A 22,579-nucleotide genomic window follows, 5' to 3' on the forward strand; every position below is an offset into this window, starting at 1 on the left:
AGATCCCTACTTGACCTCGAGTTCTTTAAACCGAACTCGTGAACTGTGTGATAGAACTCGCCAATTCAATTCTTTTGTTCGCATAATTTGTAACGCGTTATTTGCAACGCAACAAAATAATTAAATTTTATTTTATTTTAAATATTTTATATTTATTATTTATATTTATTATTTTATATTTAATATTTTATATTTGAAATATTTTTTATATTTAATATTTACTATTTAATTTTAAATATTTTTAAATAAGAAAAGCAAGAGTATGCTTAGCGCAAGAATTCTTGCTCCTAAAAGAATGTTTTACAATCTTCTTATATGATTTGTACTTCTATCGCAATAATAATACCTCGCTTTTACATCGCGGAATTATTGCACGATATTTCCATTTGTTTTGACAAGATATTATCGCTGTTTCCCCGTGTCCGCAATTCAGAGCGTTAATATGTATTTAGACACGTAACAACGTCCACCGATATGTCACGCTGTATTATCTTCCTTTATCGGAAACAGTTAAAAGCGTGAAAACGCGCATTAATCGCGCTTGTCATCACGCGATCACTGTGAAAAATAATGGGACAAATACATTAGCGTGAAAAATCAGAAAACCGATACATAAAAATAGGGAATATTTATTCAAGCAAGAGAAAGATGAATTTTAGTAACGTAAAATTATTTAATTATTTTCAAGAAAACTATTACAATAAAATTACAATTTTTTAGAGACGTTGAAAATATTCAGTAACATTAAATGATTAAAGATACTTTATAGCTTCAGATAAGTTTGCAAAAATAAAGTAGTCATAGAGACCATCATACTTTTTTCCAATTGTAAGAAAAAAGGAGAGAGAGAAATTGAAATTAAATTAACTTGCGTGCAAACAATAAAAAATCTTTACCGAGGTTTGAGTGTAATTTTAACTTACAAATTGAAGTACGTAAAAATAAAATGAAATGACTCGCAAAAAGGGCATGCGAATTATATTGTTGTGCAATGAATACAGACTTAAACAGTGCGTAACGAGCGAAGTGAAATATCTTTCAGTCCGTTCCGTCGCGTTAAACTCTATTGTCGCCGGTTAAGCCGTTTATTACACCGAGGCAACACTGACATATTCATTTATCGTATCATATCGTGTTCACGGCGAAGAAGAACGATGTTACTGCAGCTATTATTCCTTTCGACGTTATAATGTCCTTATGTAATAATAATTTGTCAAATTCCTGTGTTATCTTTCCTACCCAAATGGAGAGAGCGTAAAAACGCATTACGAAAATAAAAATGTGGCACGCGCTTATCTGAGCGTGATCCATCGATTACGCTGATAAAAATAAAAGAAATTTATTGTGAAAAGCAATATTGTACAGCAGGTCCAACGTTCGATCATTTCCCATTGGAACATCAACGATCTCATAGTGAAATTTTTAAAAGCATGTCGAACGTATCTCTTTATATTCTCCTCTCGCTATTAATCGTAAATGTGTCTTCTCACGGTCTTATTAATAATGATACTGCGGCAGAAGAGAAGCTTACCTACACAGACATAGTCACTGCAACGGTAAGTTTTTCCGAAATAAGTGTGTAAAATAAAGTGCCAATGCTTAGAAACGCGATTCTATTCATATTATATACATATATTATGCGCATATATAATAACGAATTACATTTTTTGTATTTATCTTAAAATAATTCGTCAAAGCCATTTTTTACTTTTATTAAGGATACAAAAGCGATCGTTTAAAAACTTTCTATGCAACTTTCTTTCTTATAAAGAAATCAGAAATCATATTGTATTAATTTTTCGTAGGTAAGAATTCTATATCATTGTCGACCAAAAGAGCCTGAACTAACTTTACTGCTAGGCGGAGATTATAATGAATTTCTCAGACAAGCTTTTTTCGCTTGGGTACCGGTAGCCTTAATAGGGGAAACGAGTCCTCGATTTAACGCCCTCGAAAAGTTCGCCCTGACGAGATATTCTTACCATATGTACGTGAGCTACAAGTTCATCCATTTCCTTCGGAAATCGCACCGCTTCGTGTTAGTGGCATCCTCCCAACCGTTGCTGCGATCTATTTTGCAGGTGAAAAATAATATATAGACGATTTGAAGTAAGAGTTAAACGCGAATGCGCGATTTTAACTTATTGTAGAAATTGCATCCTTTATCAAGGCTTTACGAAGCCTTGAAAACTAACCGCAGGTGTTAGTTCCGTCTAAATTTTTGACTAATTTAGATTTCCTTATCGAAAGTAGAATTTCCTTTAAGAAAAATTTAACTCAATACTTCTTTCATAATAATATTAATTAGCCTCGTTAAATACAAATAACAGTTTCGTCATTCCTAAACAGAGAACAAAAGATTCACCGTGGGCGAATTCGGACGGATTTCATATTATAGTCGACAAGGAGACCGAGACTCGAGGCTGTATAAACGCTTACTCTTTTCTCTGGACGGCTTGGGAATTCGACTTGCTCTCCGTTATATTTCCGTGCATCGATCCGGACGATGGGATCGTCTATTACACATATAATCCGTATTCTAATAATACGCCGACCGATTGGGTCGAAGTAGACCGCTTCAAAGGACGTAAAGGCCATCCTTGGATAATATTGAAGAAAAAATATGAAAATGGTATTTTCTTTCCGTCTGATAAAACACATTATAAACTAATTCATTTTTGAGTGTCTTAATGTGAAATGGAATTTTTTTTGCCTACTTCATTACTTTATATTACAGAAATGATTGAAAAACGCTTTGAAATGTTACGCTGACGGCTAAAAATATATTATTAATTATGCGCGAATGTTACAAGTATATAAATCGCATAATAATTTAAAACTTTAATTAAATTTGAAAGCTATATTAGAAAAAATTATCGTAGCACGCGATAAAATCCATTAGATATATTTAATAAATTAAAAAGCAGGGTTCAGGACGAAGCTTTATAAGCTAATAATAAGCAATAAGTGTACAAAAGTAGAAAAGCTTATAATATTATTTGTAAAATTCCGTGTTATCTCATTTCGAAACGTTAGCCATTTTTTGAAGAATTTGTACGGCAATTACTGTAGTTTTTTTTTAGACAAAGACAAAATATGCAAAAATCTGGATTTCGATAAAACGACCACTTTGAAAGGCTACGAGGTCCGATTGAACGCCGTCGAGATGGAACCGTTTATAAAAGTCAATTTGAGCGCGCCGGATCTGCAGAAATTTCGCGGCGATAACAGCGAGATCATCAAGATACTCTTGATCAAACTGAGAGCGTCTCTGAGCGTCGATCTTCACAATGGCAGTATCTACGCGCTCGGCGGCATAGGACCGAACGGCACTCTGATAGATTTGATGGCCCCTCTGAGCGACGGCAGAATAGATATTGGTATGAACGCGAGAAGCATGCTTATATTGTGGAGAGTCAAGTAAGTGTGAGACGATAGAAATAAATTGTATCATCATAGCCTTGTAACAAATATCGATATGTAATAAATATCGCGTTATATCGTATTAAATATAAAAGATTAATATAAAATAATATTTAATAATAATAAGTAGTTATTTTTTAGATACACATATCCCCATACAAGAGCAGCCCTCTGTGTGATAGCGCAACCGAACCGAGAAATTTCTCAGTTCACCAAGCTGATGAAGTTCATGTCGTCAGAAGTGATAGTGGGAATGGTGATAATGTGTCTGCTGACTTACATAGTATTTACGAAGAGCGAAGGTTATGTAAAAGCCGGGTTACAAGTGATACGACTTATGGTCTGCGTAGGAATTCTACATCCATCCAGAATTAGCTCCACCAGGATCTTCATATGCATGATATTGATCCTGTTCCTCAACATAAACGCTCTATTCCAAAGCCACCTGTCGGCCTTACTCACCGTGCCGGTTTATTATCGCAATATCGACAGCATAGAAAGTATCAGGGTAATATAATAAACCTTTATTTTACCGCTCGCTTTCGCTCACTTTTCGCACACACGCTGACGAAAGTTAGATATTTTTATATAACTTCTATAATACAATCGCCTTTCTCCATTTAGGAAAATAAACTTAAAGCTCTTTTCTTCTATAAAGCTGAGATGGAGTTTTTCAAATATAGATGGTTAACTATAACCACCTCTTTAAATAAAAAGAAAATAATTTTGAAACCAGTGGCATCAGTTTCGCTTTATTTCGCTATAATTTTGTTTTAAGCTTTATTTGACAGACATGACAAATCCCTTTCGCAATCTAATATAAATTATCTTCGTCTTGAAGTAGAATCCACTGATGCTCACACTGCACACACATTCGCGGCATCACGTATCTATAATACCATCATGTGTGTGCAGGTTTATTAATAATATATTTGATAAGTCAATTATTTTGGTTGTTTTTTTATAGAAATCCGGTTACACCATATACGGACCGCAACAGTTGAAAATGTTGTTAAACGATCCTGTATTGGAATCGCGTTACGTGTCGGTCACGTATGAGGAGTGTAAGAAATTCGTTGAGAATTCGACGACCGCTGTGTGCTTTGGGGAATGTCACCACTTCTACTACAGGATCAAGGGTCAAGACCTTATTAGATCGAGAAAACTGATTGAGATGACACAATCGTATGTCACTCGCGAAAATTGGCCATTGTACCAACGGGTGAATGATATTATTCAACAGATGATGCAGGCTGGCTTGATCCTTAAATCCCGAGCCGACATTATCGCGGAGGTAAAACGTGAGAGAGCTAGGAAAATTGCGAAGAGGAAAGACTTCAAAGTAATGTTGCTGAAGCAGCTTGCATTCAGCTTTTATTTTCTCATAATAGGATACACTTGCGCCACTATAGCCTTCATATTAGAATTAGTAGCGGGTCGATCTGCACCCAGACCTAAGAACCAAATGATCAAAAAGAATACAGAAAAGAAACAAAAAGCTGGAAAGAGCAGTAAAATCCCGAAAATGTTAGCTTGGAATTAAGAAATCAACTTTTCGTACGATTTACTCTTGAAGCTTTTCTTTTATAGATTAACTTTTGCAAAAAAAGGTAACAAAATGCTTCGTTAGTTTCATGTCACACAAGATGTTAAGCTACTATTATTTATATATATTGTGACATTTTCTACTATTGTAAGGACATTGACACTTGTGATCACATAAATTTCTTGTAAACGTGTATTGCCGAAAAATTTTATTGTTCTTACACATGCATCAAAATCACCCGATTATCACCTCCCTTCGTATATCACATTTTATTTAACACGAGCAGTACAGTACGCGAGTTTTTCAAAATAACAAATTTAAAATGCAAATTTCTAATATTAATAATACTGAGACGCCTAAACCAGTTTTCTAAATATTTTATAACATTTATTAATTAGAATAAATACGACATAATAATTTTGGTATTTATGTGTCGAAAATTTTACATAATTATTATTAATAAGGAAAAGATTTACGTGTACCTATACGTTTGTGTGTATATAAATAATATAGAAAAATACAATATCAAATATAAATGCGGTATGCAATACTCATATAGCCAGAATGTTATACGATATCTTGTACTTGTATGTAAGCAGAAAATTTATAATATATGAAACAATATTTTTCGAAATACTACGTTAAAATAAAATTGAAGGGTCGATATATGAAATCAATATACAATGTGAAAAATATATACTTTATTTTAATAGACTTAGTTGTACTCACAATATCTTATAATAATTCGATAATTACTGAAAGAACAAGATGTACCAAATCGTTGGTAGAAATAATATCGCATATCTTTGTTCCAATTTTCACATACGTATTCATTTAACAACATAACACATAAATAATAAGAAATAAAAATTACAGGCCAATAGGCACATGCGAGTCGATATTCTAAAGAAACTTTGACTTATTTGTTGATTAATTGTCATTTAAATTTCCTAATATTTAATGATAACTTCATGAGAAGGCAATTAAGATTTAATTTTTTGCAATGGCGAATCCCACTCGGTCGTTCTCCATGTCAAACTCTGTGTAGTACCGACCAATAAATACATCGCCCAAAATCCAATCTAAACCATCCAACTGAGTAACAGCTTGGAAGCCGGGAATGCAATTACCTCCTAATTCAGCGCCGAACTATGAGACATTAAATATGGCATGATATTTCTATTCTATAAAAACAATTTAAACCTTTATATAATATTCTTTACCTTCAAGATATAATCTTGACCAGTGAGTCGAAACGTCTTACCACTTATGACGAAATTGATATCGGGCAATTTAGAAATATAATCATCGTCGCATTGCACCTTTAAACGAAGGTCAATGTTAGTAATCCATATTAACAATCCGTAACTTATCAAACATTTATTAATTTATTTCAATAATTTATTTAAGATAATTGTGAAAGCTGCCATTAACGAAAAGGATCTATTATTTACTGTTCCATTATCATTAACATCGATCTCTCTGTTAAGAGCTGCGATAGTCTGCGGTGGTCCACCTATCATAGAAGCGCCCGTGTCGACGACAGCTTGACAGCCTTCCGAGCAAAAGGTGTAATTTTTTACTTGAATCCTACAGTGGGATAGCATTACCAATTAGCTGACATATAATCCGTGGTTGACATACGTATAATTTAGAGAAAAAAAACTACATACTTATCTATTTTAAATTCCCAGTATTCTAGGCGGTTAACATTAACATACGTAAAGTCGCCGTCGTAATGAGCGGGATCGGAACCACCCAATATCAGTTCACCGCCGATCACGTCCGAGAGATTTCTATATAGGTTGTATATTTTTTACATTTTTTATACATTTGCATTTTACATTGCATGGAAAGACAAAATATGTAATTAAAAAAATAGTATTAAACACACGTGAGGCATACGGAAAGATACATACCGATTTAGATAGAAGCTAAAAATGTTTCGGGACACCAGTTGTTCATCAATCATGTTTTGGAAGACGTTAGGCCTATTAAAATGGGATAAGTCTGGATAACCCATCCCCAGAACGCCGTCGCATTTTGCATAGTCCCAAAAGTTTGTAGCGAAATTTGTTATCTCTGCGAATTCGTGGAATGAAACCTTAAGGCCAGCAATCTGCGAAACGTTATTATTAATAATGTTATTATTAATAAGGTATAATTGCGCGCATTTTTTTTCGGAGAATGATAGCAACATGTGCTTTTTAGAAAATTTTCATAGATTATGACTGTGATTAGAATTAAATATATCATTTACTTGACAATGACTTACGATTACGTCATCAATAGATGTAAACCCATACACACCGGCATCGTCTTTATAAAATAATGAAGTATTCGGTGATATATATGTGGTGGACTGTGTATTATCATATTTATTATGTTTCACTGCAAAAAGTAGTAAATAAAATTAAATCAGTTAATATTGAAGAATCTAGAAATATAAATTTCTCTATATTAATCTAAATATATAACTAACAGTAGTTAAATCATCAAATATATTTATGTTTGTATTTTTTGCTTTAACATGTGAGCTGTTTTGTATAAGAAATTATTTGTATCTTTAAAGTAAGTGTGCTAAATAATGTAAATAAGAGAGTATGTAAGTATGGAACTTAGCTACATAATATTTACCTTACCACTGATTCGAATCTTTGAAACGGTTGCTTTAAAGATTTTATAACTTTACTTGAAATGTAAATGGAATAGATACAATTCTACAGCATTATTCTTATCTTATATTTTTACTTGATATCAATCATTAAACGAGAAAAAAATTATTAAGATTATTTTAATACTTGAAACATTAAGCTTTTTAAATACAAATGTACATATAGGAATAATAGAATGTCGGGGAGGTAGCGATGTTATGATATACTTACAGCAAGCAGGTTGGCTGACGTTGCAGTTTTTGGATGGTACCCAGAGATCTGAGCAACCAGTGTCGAAAAGTATTTTAAATGTCTGCGGTGGAGTTCCAATTTCGATAGTACCGCAGTATTGAATATTTAGATAATTAATCAGAGATACGTTTGCCGTAACCGAACGTCCCGAACGGAGTGGTATCATAGTTTCTGTCGAAAATGTTTCAACAGAGTATGTCTTGTGTAACGGAATTCTTGAAGCAACATAAAAAAATTTCCGTTATATTATATGCGTACTTGTATCGTATAAACGCGAATGTATGTACATATATCGTACAACATAAATACGAAATTCAAATAATTTATTTGATCATTTTCAAGCACTTCTTATTTAAAAACTATTAAAGCCTCAACATTTTGACATTAAGAAATAAATGCTACCTGCATATATTTACGCATGAGAATGTAGTTAGGTATTTTAAATGCGAATTCCTCTTTTCATGATGCTAATCTCATTTAAAATAAGATTTTCGAAGGAATTCTCAAAGCATCTCTTGTAATTAGTTTGCTCACTTTATTCCGACTTTCAAAATGCGTTTTTCTTACAGATTTGATACAATTATGGTATTTGAAATTGATTTGATAATTATTTATCGCGAATTCTCTGCGGCGATTCCAAATAGTTGGAAGCACGATCTCTATACGGTATTATAATTCATCGTGTCGATATAAATGTGGATCGTTTGTATATAACATGTACTCACCTATGCAACTCCGCGTTGATTGACGCGAAGTTGATTACCGTGATTACCGTCATCGTCACAAAGAGCCGATACATGTTAACTGAATTTCTCCGCGACTGAAGCTACAAAAGCCAAAATTGTTTTAGGACCGTTATAACTGCGAGTCAATCCACAACCGGTACGTACAGACAAAGAACAGGCAGTCAAATTCCTAAGCGTTCCCTTATATACAAATGTGCGTGCATGGCCTTGTGCTTATAAGAAGGTGAGCAAGAGGGCAGAAAAACAAACGAAGCGTTCCAAAGCTTTGTGTTCGAACGATATTAGAAATCGCTTCGAGATCTCGGATGGAGAAAAAGAATTGACCAATCATATTTAAGCAATTCGACAATTGGCCAATGCGATTGGTTAATTTTCGGAGCGATTTCTAGCATCGTGGACACAAGGCTTAAAAGCTTTAAAGTTTATACAAATTCTCTGAGAGCCTAAGAGCTCTTTTCACTATCCCAATCGACTCTAAAAATTGCGTTTTGCATATACGTAAATATTTCACTAGCGCAACTCAATGTACTTAAAAAAGTTTAATGATTAATAAGGTGAAATTGATCTTTGAAAGCACAGATTAATAGACAGATAGCCAATGGCCCCTCAAAAGTCGAGACCAGCATTTCCGTGCTTTGATTACCGACATACTTTGCCCCTAGGATTGAGTCCGGACTAAATCACATTACAGACTTTAGAACAGTTTACGTTAGAACAGTACGTTAGAACAGTAAATTTACTTAAATAAATCGCAAATCGATTTAACTTTTGATGCTGATACAAATCGTATCTAACATCCCCCCTTCCCCCGAATATTACTGTAAAGAATTTATTGCGAAAAAATCCTGACTGAGATAATATTTTTTCGCAATAAATTCTTTACAGTAATATTCGGGGAAAGGGGGGATGTTAGATACGATTTAGCATCAAAAATTAAATCGATTTGCGATTTATTTAAGTGAATTTACTGTTCTAACGAAAAAACTGTGTTTCAAGACCGACAATTCGTTGGCGCGCAGTTTAGTTGGAAATAGTATTAGAAATTCACACGGAAATTATTTGCTACTTAGATCCTAGCTCGGACTTGATGGCGTTCTTATATTATATTAATTTAATGTCAAATATACAGTCTTAATAACTAATTTTTGAAGGAAATTTATAGTTTTCAGAGGAAGAAAATTCTCGAAATTATCGATGATTATACGTGATATCAAAATTGAATATCCCATTTGTTTTCAAACTTTGTACGCTCGCCGCAGTGACTATTGTCAAAATGCATTCTGCGCTCGCCGCAGTGATTATTGTCAAAATGCATTCTGCGCTCGCCGCAGTGACTATTGTTAAAATGCATTCTGCGCTCGCCGCAGTGACTACTGTCAAAATGCATTCTGCGCTTATTAGCGCTGTTTATAATGTGCAAATAAAATATACGATCGCTCATCTATCTACATTAGTGTCATCTTGTGCACTGTGTTCATACAAGAATTCGTGCAAATGGAGTAAATTGCTACCCATATGTGCACATGGGTGCATTTATATCTTACCGTTTAGAGTACAAAATATCTATTCTCTAATGGGTAGATATGATTGCAACCCGTCTGTAATACAGCAGCGTGTTTATAATCCAGTAAGTAAATTAATAGCAAATTGTTGCCAATTTGGCATTAAACTCACTTACAAAGAACTTTGCCCATTTTTATAGAGGTTTTAGGCCCCTCGCGTTTAGTAACGAGACTTAAAATGAAAGATTATTGTTAGAGGATCGAAATATTTCTATATAAACATAATCCTTTATTGTAAGTTAATACCGTTCAGAGATACACTCTTTGAAAAATTAGAAAAATGTACGAAATAACTTTGTTTTATTCGATTTTTCGACGTCCTAGGCACCTCCCTGTGATGACGGATAATAAACTATTTTAATATATCAATTGAAGTACTTTATACAAATAAATTTGTTACTACTGATCCAGCTAATTGCAAGTTTCTGAATGTGAGTCAGGGATATTAAAAATAATTGATTATATCCATTACCACTATCACCACGGAGAAATGTCCTGGATGCCAAGAAATCGAATGAAAGAATGCTATATTAGTATATTTTTCTAATGTTTCAGAGAGTGTATCTCTAAACAATGTCGACTTAAAGGATTATGTCTGTAGAATATTCTGATCCTCTAACAATAATTTTTTATTTTAGCAAAGTCTCGTTATTAGACGCGAGGGTTCTAAAATAGACAGGGTTCTTTGTGGCAAATCCAATTATCAATAAAGTGAAACGTGATATAAAATAATGTAAAATCTCATAAAGTGAGAGAATGTAAATGTAATGTTTTATTATAAAATAACAATAAATATTTTAAAATTGAAAAATCTTCCTATATTTATCTTCCCTATAAATCATGTAATGGTCATCACCTGCGATGATGTTTAAAACTTCCAAAGAACTTTGTTCCCAATTGCAAATAACACTAAATATAATACTAAAAAGCACCGTACATTAAAATATGTTTAACGCATTACATTTGTTTTGCTTTTTCACTTAACTTTTGCATATACCCTACAATAGATTGGGCAGTAAAAATAATCAATAACTCAATAACATAAATGTTTTGTCGTTTATAGATCTTCACAAGTTCGAATTCCATTTCAACGATGACAAAATCTTTTCCTGTTCATATTTTTTATTGTTTCTATCGTATATCGACACTGATATCTTTCGGGAGGTCGTATCTCAAAAACTGTCACTTTACAGGATTCGTAAATTTTTGTTTTGTTGATAAGCAACAAACAAGATAGTTTGCTTTACTGTTCAAAAGTATAGTGATTTGGAATTAAAATACAGCTTTATTGTTTAATTTGATATTATTCGTGAGAAACAAACGCAAAAACGCAATTTTTATAGATACGACGCACTTTAAAATTGTAATCAAATGAACAAGATACGACGTATTTATTTTTAAATAACATTTATTATTGTCATTTAAAAATAAATATGTCGTATCTTGTTCATTTGATTATAATTTTGAAGTGCAAATTTGTCGTATCTACAAATACGAGAAAATACGAGAAAATTTCAACAACTATAATTCATTTTTGGTAATCTATTTCAAGATAGGATGTAGACACTTAGCTTCGGGGTTGCCTGACTGAGCGTTTAAGCATAAAAACCGGAAATTATGTAAAATCGACCTCGAATTGTGTAAGATACGACCTCCCGAAAGATATCAGTCAATATGTGAAAAATATATTTCTTGATTAAATTAATAAATTAAAAGAAATTAATAATAAAATAAAAATTAATTTTATAAACTAAAATTAAAAGTTCTACGTTGTTGTTTACGGCAAGGTTGTTACTGTGCCCGTTTTTGTTTCTCTTTATATCTTTATAAATACTTAGTAAAATAATGCCTATTTAGGTAAATAAAACCGTTATCCATACAAATTGGTTCAGGAAAGTTACAGATTTATTTAAAATAGAAATCTTTTAATTCATAAAAATTTTATCATTTAAGTTATTGTTACGTACTCTCTAAATCTGAATCAGTGAATAGTACTGTGAATCAGTGAATAGTCACTGATATCAGTTATAAGTATACCACTGATTCATGAAAGTGGTATACTTATAACTGATATCAGTGACTATTCACTGATTCAGATTTAGAGAGTACGGAAATTTTATACTAAAATTTCGGACGACACGTTGAAATTTTGAACACTTTAGACGACGCACGTTAGCTCGGAATTCCGAGCGTCAATGTAAATGTTTAGTTTATCTTACGGTTATCGGACTGCCGTTGATAAGCTGAGGCCCAGATGGGGCCCAAAACTACGCTTCTAAAAGCTTCTAGAAGCTTCTAGAAAACCTCCCCCCTTGAGACGCGTAGAAAATGGTGAGAATCTCGTGCGGGGGTTCTGGCCATTTTCGGGTATAAATAGGGCGGAAAACTCTGCGAAGACACAGATAGTTTTTAACTTCAGCTCTAACACATCGTTTATAGCTTCGGCTTCGTTGGTCACACAGTCTTAGACTTCGGCTCTCGACCTCTTATTAGTTTTGCGTATCACATCTATTCGCTACAGTCCCCGACATTAAATCTGCAAAGATGCGTGCGTTCGCTTTTCTCGTATTTATCGCTCTGGCATACGCCATTCAAGGTACGAATTAATAAATTATTATAATAAATATTTTACCATAATAAAAAAAGCGATATAGAGACAGATATAGAGAGAGGTACAACTACGTGTCTTTCTAATAATACATATAGATAGTATAAAATAATTACTTTCCAACATAAGCAAAATTATCAGTAATAGCATAAATGTCCGTTTTATAGCATTTATAGTTTGTGTAAACATTTCTGTACGCATATGTAATATATATGTAATATATATGTATATATTGTTGCGCCCGTGCTGAGACACCCGTTGAACTTCGCTCACGAGAAGCCTGAACTTCGCTCATGAGTAGCTTCAAACCGAAGTGCGTCCCTTGACAACGGGACACATATAAATGTATTGATTTATTATCTCCTGTCAGATTAGTCAGATTTATCTGGAGATTCGAACCGTTCGAACCTGTTCTCCAATCTTCCTCTGTATTTCTTGAATAAACCTGAGTTCTTCCTTTTCAAAAGAGTGCTTCCTTCCTTACGCGAATCCGGGAGTGCGCGGCGCGAACGCGAGTGCTTGAGATTAGCGGAGCGCAGCGCAACAATATGTGAAAAATAGTACTTTTTACATCTTAAATTTCAAATATCAATAACTTCAGTCTTCAATTAATTAATTATATAAACGGATATACAAAAATACATACGTATCTCTGTATTCTCTAAATAATGTGTAACTTTAACGTTAAAAATTAATATGGCGTGAACGATAAAATTTTTGTTCAATAAAAGATTTTTATTGTAAATAAATCTGTAACTTTCCTGAGCATATTACGGCTCACTTAGCCGTAAAATTGACACAATGTTTTATTATTATTGTTAAAAGTGTATGTAGTAATGTAACAAATATTAATTTCGGCGTATATTAACATGATTAATTTATTTTTGTCAATAATCCGTTCCTTCATAAAGATGCTCCCGTCGGCAAATTTCCATATCAAGTTTCATTGAGATATGACGATAAACACTATTGCGGTGGATCTATCCTCAATAATCGTAACATATTAACCACAGCAAGATGTGTCGCAAAGTATGTTACACATTCTAAATCTATGTCAATACCGTATTAATGAAATATAATTATAAAACTAGTCTTTTAATAAGTCAAATGGACATAATATGTGAAACTAAGTATACATACATATACATACTTATATATGCTCTTTTTATCTCATTAGATATAGCCATGTGCTGTATAAGCTAAAAGCTCATGTCGGAACAAACTTCTTGAACGAATCAGGAGATGTTTATGACATAGAAAGTGTTAGCATCCCCGAAGATTACTACATAACTCGATGGTATACTATCGCTTTAGTTCATCTTAAAACTCCTATCAATTACAACGAGCTAGTGCAACCGATAAATCTTATGACAAGCGATGAGAATCTCGAGGGCAAGTCGTGCACGTTATCCGGATGGGGAACAAAGGTAATATCGAACTCATGATATCGGAATTTTCTAGTTCAATGTCTAAAATAAGGCACTCTTTTCAAAGAAAAACTTATTATTTTCTTTTTATATATAATATAACAAATTGAAAGTAACAAGTGAGAAGATATGTAATAATTATTTATTGTTCGTCATTTCTTTCGAATGTACAAATACGCATTTATACTTTTTAGAATGGTGATAGAAAGGTGATTTCGAATAACTTGCAAGAAATTGAGTTGAGAGGTTATTCGCAGGAAAAGTGCGAGAGAAGGGGTGTAAAAAATACTCAATTGTGTACTTTGACAAGAGAAGGAGAAGGAGAAGCGTGCAACGTAAACTGTCAATTATTAATATTATAAAACAAATTGATACATATATGTTTATTATGTTTTACAACACCGAAAGAATATTGATAATACAAAAAAATTACATTAACAGCATCTAATAATATGCCAATTTTAACTATAGCTTAATACTGAAATTATTATAGCAACAATTTGCAATAGTAAGCAATTTATTGTTATTTATAATATTAACATTTTGTTATTAATAATCGCATCTTTATTTCAGGGTAATCATTATGATACTGGAAGCCCTTTAGTAGCCAATGGAGCTCAAATTGGAATCGTCGTTTACTTTTTTCCCTGCGCAATGGGACATCCAAACGTTCACACAAGAGTATTAAGTTCCATAAAATGGATCATTGCAAATTTAAAAAAATAAATTCTATGCTCGATACCTACCCATAATACCTGTCCATATCTGTAAATAACGTCTTGATATTTCTGAAATATATGTCTCTCAAAAAATGACTCGTTTATTTCTATATCCAATATCCAATACCGCGGTCTTTTAATGAACATAGAGATGAAAATTTCAAAAATAATTATACTGATGATAATAATAACCTAGAGCGACATTAATTCAAATATAATAAATCAGGTAACAGTAATATTCATATCTCATTCATATTTCTCATAATTCTGTGTGGGGAAAAAACAGAATTTTTGGAACTTTTCAAATTTTCAGCAAATCCATTTTAAGCCATCCTCTCCACAAGTTTTATTTTATAATTTTATTTTATATTATTTGCTGGAATGTCATTATTAACCCTTATATGCCACCCGGGGTCCAGCGAATCCGTAAGTCGGCTAAATATTTAATATTATAAAACGTAGAACTTTATTCATTACTCCAATGGGCCTTTCGTGACATCGAAATCACGTTGCCGTGAAGTAGTCGCGGTTACGTAGCAATTTAGAGAGAGAAAAAGAGAAAAAGTGACAAAGGAAGAGAGAAGAAAAAAAATTCAGGGATTCTCAGGCGCCGTATTGTCCAGGGATGAGATGGAAGAGACACAATTCTACAGTATTATTCTTATCTTATATTTTTACTTGATATCAAAAGAAAAAGGAATAATTAAGATTATTTTAACGCTTGAAACAATAATATTTTTTTAAAACAAATGTACATCGAGAAATAATAGAATATCGGAGAGGTAGCGATGATACACACTTACAGCAATTAGGTAGCCTAACGTTGCAGTTTTTAGATGGTACCCAGAGATCTGAGGAACCAGTGTCGAAAAGTATTTTAAATGTCTGCGGTGGAGTTCCAATTTCGATATTACCATAATATTGTATATTGTCATAATTATAATCAGAGGTACGATTGCCGTACCCGAACGGAGTCGTATCATAATTTCTGTCGAAAATTTTTCAACAGATGTCTTGTGTAACGGAATTCTTGAAGCAACATAAAAAAATTTCCGTTATATTATATGCGTATATGTATCGTATAAACGCGAATGTATGTACATATATCGTAGAACATAAATACGAATTTCAAATAATTTATTTGATCATTTTCAAGCACTTTTTATTTAAAAACTTTTGGGGATACGGATGTCGATGTCGGTCATGGATGATTCCATGACCGACTATCAAGTGATGGAGAGGAGTGTATGGTTGGATGTAACGATGGTATGTGGAGGAAACGTCCCCAAAAATACCATGCGACTCTCTGCGAGTCGCGATGGTGCCCCTCCACTATATGCCGCCTAACTCTTGTCGTCCGATGAGATCGTCGGTGAGAGTGTCGATCAGGGCAATGAATATTGTTATCGAATTTGTTTATATATTTAAGTCGGCGCGGTCGAGCGCTCGTGAGAAAACGTGCCTAAACGTGTTGCCATCTTGATAGGGGCGCGCGCGGTCACCACAAACTATTAAAGCCTCAACATATTGACATTAAGAAATAAATGCTACCTGCATATATTTACGCATTAGAATGTAGTTAGGTATTTTAAATGCAAATTCCTCTTTTCATGATGCTAATCTCGTTTAAAATAAGATTTTCGAAGGAATCCTCAAAGCATCTCTTGTAATTAGTCTGCTCACTTTATTCCGACTTTCAAAATGCGTTTGTCTTACAGATTTGATACAATTAGAGTATTTGAAATTGATTTGATAATTATTTATCGCGAATTCTGCGGCGATTCCAAGTAGTTGGAAGCGCGATCTCTATACGGTATTATAATTCATCGTGTCGATATAAATGTGGATCGTTTGTATATAACATGTACTCACCTATGTAACTCCGCGTTGATTAACGCGAAGTCAATTACTACGATTGCCACAAACAGCTGATACATGTTTCTTGAATTTCTTGGCGACTAAAGCTACAAGAGAGAATTAAGAAGGTTTTAAGGTCGTTATAACTTCGAATCAGTCTCAAATTGGTACGCATAATAGACAAAGAATGTAATCAAACTTAGCGTTCCCGTCGCTGCTCATATACAGATGCGTGTACGTTCTTTGTGTCTAATATAATAACAAAAAGGAGGAGGGCAGTAAAGCGAACAAAGAATTTTAAAAATTCTAACGCCTCTAATAGCCAATAGCTCTTTTCACTAATTTAATCTGGATACACTTGCGCCACTATAGTTTTCATATTGGAAATAGTTGGTCGATCTCGTCAGATTTTAGAATAATCAAAAAGAGTATAAAAAACAAAAAGCGGGAATAAAGGATACAATTTCGAAAATGTTAGCTCGGAATTAAGAAATCAATTTTATGTAGGACTTGAAGCCTTTCTTTTACAGATCTCTTGAAAAGTATAATAAATTGTTGCATAAATTGCATAACGCAAGATGTTTAGCTACTATTATTTATATAGTCTGATATTTTCTCCTAATATTGTGGAGACATTGGCTTGTAATTATATAAAGTTTTTGCAAACGTGTATTGCCAGAAAATATTATCGTTGTTACAAATCATGTATCAAAATTACTCGATAATCTCTCTTTGTGTATCATATTTTATTTAACACTAGCAGTAGTTAATACAATATGCAAGTTTCTAAAAATAACAATTTCAAAATATAAGTTTATAATATTTAACGATAGTGAGATACCTAAACCAGTTTTGCAATATTATAACAAATTATTAATTAAAATACATACGACATGATAATTTTCGTATCGACAATTTGGTATCTATGTGTCGAAAATTTTGGATAATTTTTATTAATAAGCAAAAGATTTATGCGTATATACGTTTGTGTAAGCATAAGAAATGTAAAAAGTTATATATTGATTACAAATGCAGTATGTCATACTCTTATACATATAAGCAGAATGTTATATGATATCTCGTACTCGTATGTAAGCAGAAAATTTATAAGATTAAACCAGATAATATTTTTCGGGATACTACATTAAGATGAGATTGAAAGGGCGATATATGAAATCAATATTCAGTGTAAAATATATATACTTCATTTTAATAGACTTATATACAAGTTGTATTCACAATATCTAACAATTCGATAGTTGCCGAAAGAACAAGATGTACCAAATCGTTGGTAGAATAAATATCGCATATCTTTCTTCTAATTCTCACATATGTATTAATTTAAAAATATACCATATAATAAGTCCAAATAAAATTACAGACCATATGTCGGTCGATATTCTAAAAAAACTGTGACTTATTTGTTTAGTAATGTCATTTAGATTTCCTAATATTTAATAATAACTTCATGAGAAGGCAATCAAGATTTAATGTCTTGCAAGGGCGAATCCCACTCGGTCGTTTCCCATGTCGAACACGGTGTAGTAGCGACGAATAAATACATCGCCCAAAATCCAATCTATACCATCAAACTGAGTAACAGCTTGGAAGCCGGGAATGCAATTACCTCCTAATTCAGCGCCGAGCTATGAGACATTAAATATGGCATGATATTTCTATTCTAAAAACAATTTAAACCTTTATATAATAATATTCTTTACCTTCAAGATATAATCTTGACCAGTGAGTCGAAACGTCTTACCACCTATGACGAAATTGATATCGGGCAATTTAGAAATATAATCATCGTCGCATGGCACCTTTAAACGAAGGTCAATGTTAGTAATCCATATTAATAATCCGTAACTTATCAAACATTTATTAATTTATTTCAATAATTTATTTAAGATAATTGTGAAAGCTGCCATTGCAGAAAGGGATAATAAATTACCGTATTATTAACAACACCGATTTCTCTGTAAATAACATCGATAGTCAGCGGTGGTCCAGCTATCATAGAGTAGCCCGTGTCGACGATAGCTTGACACCATTTCGAGCAAGAAATGTAATTTTTTACTTGAATCCTACAGTGGGATAGCATTACCAATTAGCTGACATATAATCCGCGATTAACATACTTCTAATTTAGAAAAAAAACTACATACTTATCCATTTTAAATTGCCAGTATTTTTTGCGGGTAACATTCACATACGTAAACTCGCCCTCGTAATGGGCAGGATTGGGCTCACCTAATATTAGTTCACCGCCGTAAGGGGAGTTCTCGTACTTTCTGCATAGGTTGTATATTTTTTACATTGCATGGAAAGACAAAGTATGTAATTTAAAAAATAGTATTAAACACAGGAGGCACGTGAGGCATACGGAAAGATACATACCGATTTAGATAGATGCTAAAAATTGGTTGGGACACGACGTGTTGATCAATCATGTTTTGGAAGACAGTAGGCGCCTTTAAGAGAGATAAGGCGGGATAACCCATCCCCAGAACGCCGTCGCATTGTGACCAGTCCCAAAAGTTTGTCGAGAAATTGGTTATCTCTCCGAATATCTGTGTTGTAACCGTAGGGCCACCAATCTACGAAACGTTGATATTATTAATAAAGTATAATTGCGCGCGCTTTTTTTTCGGAGAATAATAACAACATGTGCTTTTTGGAAAATTTTCATAGATTTATGACTGTGATTAGAATTAAATATATCATTTACTTGACGATGACTTACCTTTATGTCATCAAAAGATAACTTTCCGTACAATTTGACATCTCGCCACTTTGCATTGTGGTAAGAAATATTAAACGTACTTCCTTCTTCGATGTATGTGGTAGACTTTGTATTATCATATTTATTATGTTTCACTGCAAAAAGTAATAAATAAAATTAAATCAGTTAATATTGAAAAGTCTAGAAATATAAAAATTTCCCTTTATTAATCTAAGTATATAACTAACAGTAGTTTAAATCATCAAATGTATTTATTTGGTTTAGCACGTTTAGCTGTTTTGTATAAGAAATTATTTGTATCTTTAAAGTAAGTGTGATAAATAATGTAAATCAGAGAGTATGTAAGTATGGAACTTAGCTACATAATATTTACCTTACCACTGATTCGAATCTTTGAAACGGTTGCTTTAAAGGTTTTATAACTTTACTTGAAATGTAAATAGAATATAGATACAATTCTACAAGATTATTCTTATCTTATATTTTTACTTGATATCATTAAACGAGAAAAAAATTATTAAGATTATTTTAATACTTGAAACATTAATTTTTTAAATACAGCTAAATAATTTTTAAATACAAATGTACATATAGGAATAATAGAATGTCGGGGAGGTAGCGATGTTATGATATACTTACAGCAAGCATGTTGGCTAACGTCGCAGTCTTTGGATGGTACCCAGAGATCTGAGGAACCAGTGTCGAAAAGTATTTTAAACTCCTGCGGTGGAGTTCCAATTTTGATAGTACCGTAGTATTGAAGATTTTTGTAAATCAAAGTTATACCCGACCACGAACGTCGGTGTCTCATAGTCTCCGTCGAAGATTTTTCAACGGATGTGTATGTCTTGTATAACGGAATTCTTGAAGCAACATAAAAAAAATTCCGTTATATTATATGCGTATATGTATCGTATATAAACGCAAATGTATGTACATATATCGTAGAACATAAATACGAATTTCAAATAATTTATTTGATCATTCTCAAGCACTTTTTATTTAAAAACTATTAAAGCCTCAACATTTTGGCATTAAGAAATAAATGCTACCTGCATATATTTACGCATTAGAATGTAGTTAGGTATTTTAAGTGAGATTGGTGTCATCATGAAAAGAGGATATCACACGACGCTAATCTCACTTAAAATAAGATTTTCGAAGGAATACTCAAAGCATCTCTTGTAATTAGTTTTTGCTCACTTTATTCCGACCTTCAAAATGCGTTTTTCTTACAGATTTGATACAATTATGGTTTTGAAATTGATTTGATAATTATTTATCGCAAATTCTCTGCGGCGATTTTGGAAGCGCGATCTTTATACGGTATTATAATTCATCGTGTCGATATAAATGTGGATCGTTTGTATATAACATGTACTCACCTATACACCTCCGCATTGATTGACGCGAAGTTGATTACCGTGATTACCGTCATCGTCACAAAGAGCCGATACATGTTTCCTGAATTTCTCGGCGACTGAAGCTACAAAAGTCAAAATTGTTTTAGGACCGTTATAACTGCGAGTCAATCCACAACCGGTACGTACAGACAAAGAACAGGCAGTCAAATTGCTAAGCGTTCCCTTATATACAAATGTGCGTACATGTCCTTGTGCTTAAGGAGGTGAGCGCAGGAGGGCAGAAAAACAAGCGAAGCGTTCCAAAGCTTTGTGTTCGAACGATATTATAAGAAATCGCTTCGAGAAACACAATTTAGAGTTGAGAGTCATTTTTCATTAGTTAATCCTATGATTGAACATCTTACGGTACTCTTAGGTATATCTCCGGTATTTTAATCCTCTTGCTTCAAAGAATCACTGAAATTATTTTTGAAGACTTGCTATAATGTTACTCTGTGCCGCAAACTGTCTTTCGTTGAATAATAGTGATAGTTGACGTAGCCCTACGTCTACTTTCCTTCGCTGAATACTTTAACATGAAATAGTGACAGTTGACGTAGTTCTACGTTGTTGTTTGCGGCACAGTTGTTACTGTGCCCGTTTTTGTTTCTCTTTATATCTTTATAAATACTTAGTAAAATAATGCCTATTTAGGTAAATAAAACCGTTACCCACAAATTGGTCCAGGAAAGTTACAGATTTATTTAAAATAGAAATCTTTTAATTTATAAAAATTTTATCATTTAAGTTATTGTTACGTACGGAAATTTTATACTAAAATTTCGGACGACACGTTGAAATTTTGAACACTTTAGACAACGCACGTTAGCTCGGAATTCCGAGCGTCAATGTAAATGTTTAGTTTATCTTACGGTTATCGGACTGCCGTTGATAAGCTGAGGCCCAGATGGGGCCCAAAACTACGCTTCTAAAAGCTTCTAGAAGCTTCTAGAAAACCTCCCCCCTTGAGACGCGTAGAAAGTGGTGAGAATCTCGTGCGGGGGGTTCTGGCCATTTTCGGGTATAAATAGAGCGGAAAACGCCGCGAAGACACAGATAGTTTTTAACTTCAGCTCTAACACATCGTTTTTGGCTTCGTTAGTCACAGTCTTAGACTTCGGCTCTCGACCTCTTATTCGTTTTGCGTATCACATCCATTCGCTACAGTCCCAGACATTAAATCTACAAAGATGCGTGCGTTAGCTTGTCTCGTATTTATCGCTCTGGCATACGCCATTCAAGGTACGAATTCATAAATTATTATAATAAATATTTTTCTATAATAAAAAAAGCGATATAGAGATAGATATAGAGAGAGGTACAACTACGTGTCTTTCTAATAATACATATAGATAGTATAAAATAATTACTTTCCAACATAAGCAAAATTATCAGTAATAGCATAAATGTCCGTTTTATAGCATTTATAGTTTGTGTAAACATTTCTGTACGCATATGTAATATATATATAAATATATAAACATACACGTATAATACTTCTAAAAATAATTAATTATATAAAAAAAATAGTACTTTTTACATCTTAAATTTCAAATATCAATAACTTCAGTCTTCAATTAATTAATTATATAAACGGATATACAAAAATACATACGTATCTCTGTATATTTTCTAAATA

General features: G+C 33.0%; 4 protein-coding genes across 5 annotated transcripts; 2 read left to right on the plus strand and 2 right to left on the minus strand.

The window, feature by feature from the left end:
- The first annotated feature begins 1,430 nt into the window (after nt 1-1,430).
- Nucleotides 1,431-5,440, plus strand: LOC139770059 (uncharacterized). Its single transcript, XM_071701726.1, has 6 exons — nt 1,431-1,556; nt 1,806-2,081; nt 2,350-2,632; nt 3,084-3,420; nt 3,565-3,931; nt 4,391-5,440. Exons 1-6 carry the CDS (start codon nt 1,431-1,433, stop codon nt 4,964-4,966), a joined length of 1,965 nt encoding a protein of 654 aa, XP_071557827.1. The 3' UTR covers nt 4,967-5,440.
- Nucleotides 5,441-5,655: 215 nt separating this feature from the next.
- Nucleotides 5,656-8,801, minus strand: LOC139771185 (lysosomal aspartic protease-like). 2 transcript variants are annotated; one of them, XM_071703768.1, is made up of 9 exons: nt 8,766-8,801; nt 8,601-8,701; nt 7,855-8,090; nt 7,245-7,360; nt 6,889-7,088; nt 6,643-6,765; nt 6,424-6,559; nt 6,193-6,291; nt 5,656-6,118 (listed from the first exon to the last, which is right to left on the minus strand). In XM_071703768.1, exons 2-9 carry the CDS (start codon nt 8,672-8,674, stop codon nt 5,960-5,962), a joined length of 1,143 nt encoding a protein of 380 aa, XP_071559869.1. In that variant the 5' UTR covers nt 8,675-8,701; nt 8,766-8,801; the 3' UTR covers nt 5,656-5,959. The 2 variants fall into 2 exon arrangements, with proteins under 2 accessions (XP_071559869.1, XP_071559872.1); XM_071703771.1 differs by lacking the exon at nt 8,766-8,801 and having other exon boundaries at nt 7,855-8,046; nt 8,601-8,759.
- Nucleotides 8,802-12,727: 3,926 nt separating this feature from the next.
- LOC139770065 (chymotrypsin-1-like) lies at nt 12,728-14,944 on the plus strand. The gene is made up of 5 exons (XM_071701740.1): nt 12,728-12,779; nt 13,703-13,820; nt 13,969-14,218; nt 14,413-14,553; nt 14,792-14,944. The coding sequence occupies exons 1-5, from the start codon at nt 12,728-12,730 to the stop codon at nt 14,942-14,944; spliced, it is 714 nt and encodes a 237-aa protein (XP_071557841.1).
- A 3,039-nt stretch (nt 14,945-17,983) lies between these two features.
- Nucleotides 17,984-21,234, minus strand: LOC139770071 (lysosomal aspartic protease-like). Its single transcript, XM_071701753.1, has 8 exons — nt 20,923-21,234; nt 20,177-20,400; nt 19,538-19,671; nt 19,192-19,391; nt 18,960-19,085; nt 18,746-18,878; nt 18,516-18,614; nt 17,984-18,440 (listed from the first exon to the last, which is right to left on the minus strand). Exons 1-8 carry the CDS (start codon nt 20,994-20,996, stop codon nt 18,282-18,284), a joined length of 1,149 nt encoding a protein of 382 aa, XP_071557854.1. The 5' UTR covers nt 20,997-21,234; the 3' UTR covers nt 17,984-18,281.
- Between the last annotated feature and the right edge of the window lie 1,345 nt (nt 21,235-22,579).

Source organism: Temnothorax nylanderi, unplaced genomic scaffold (genome assembly GCF_030848795.1).
Source record: "Temnothorax nylanderi isolate EJ_2023f unplaced genomic scaffold, tnyl_v1.0 TNYL_tig0003_pilon, whole genome shotgun sequence".
In the NCBI taxonomy this organism is placed as follows: Eukaryota; Metazoa; Arthropoda; class Insecta; order Hymenoptera; family Formicidae; genus Temnothorax; species Temnothorax nylanderi.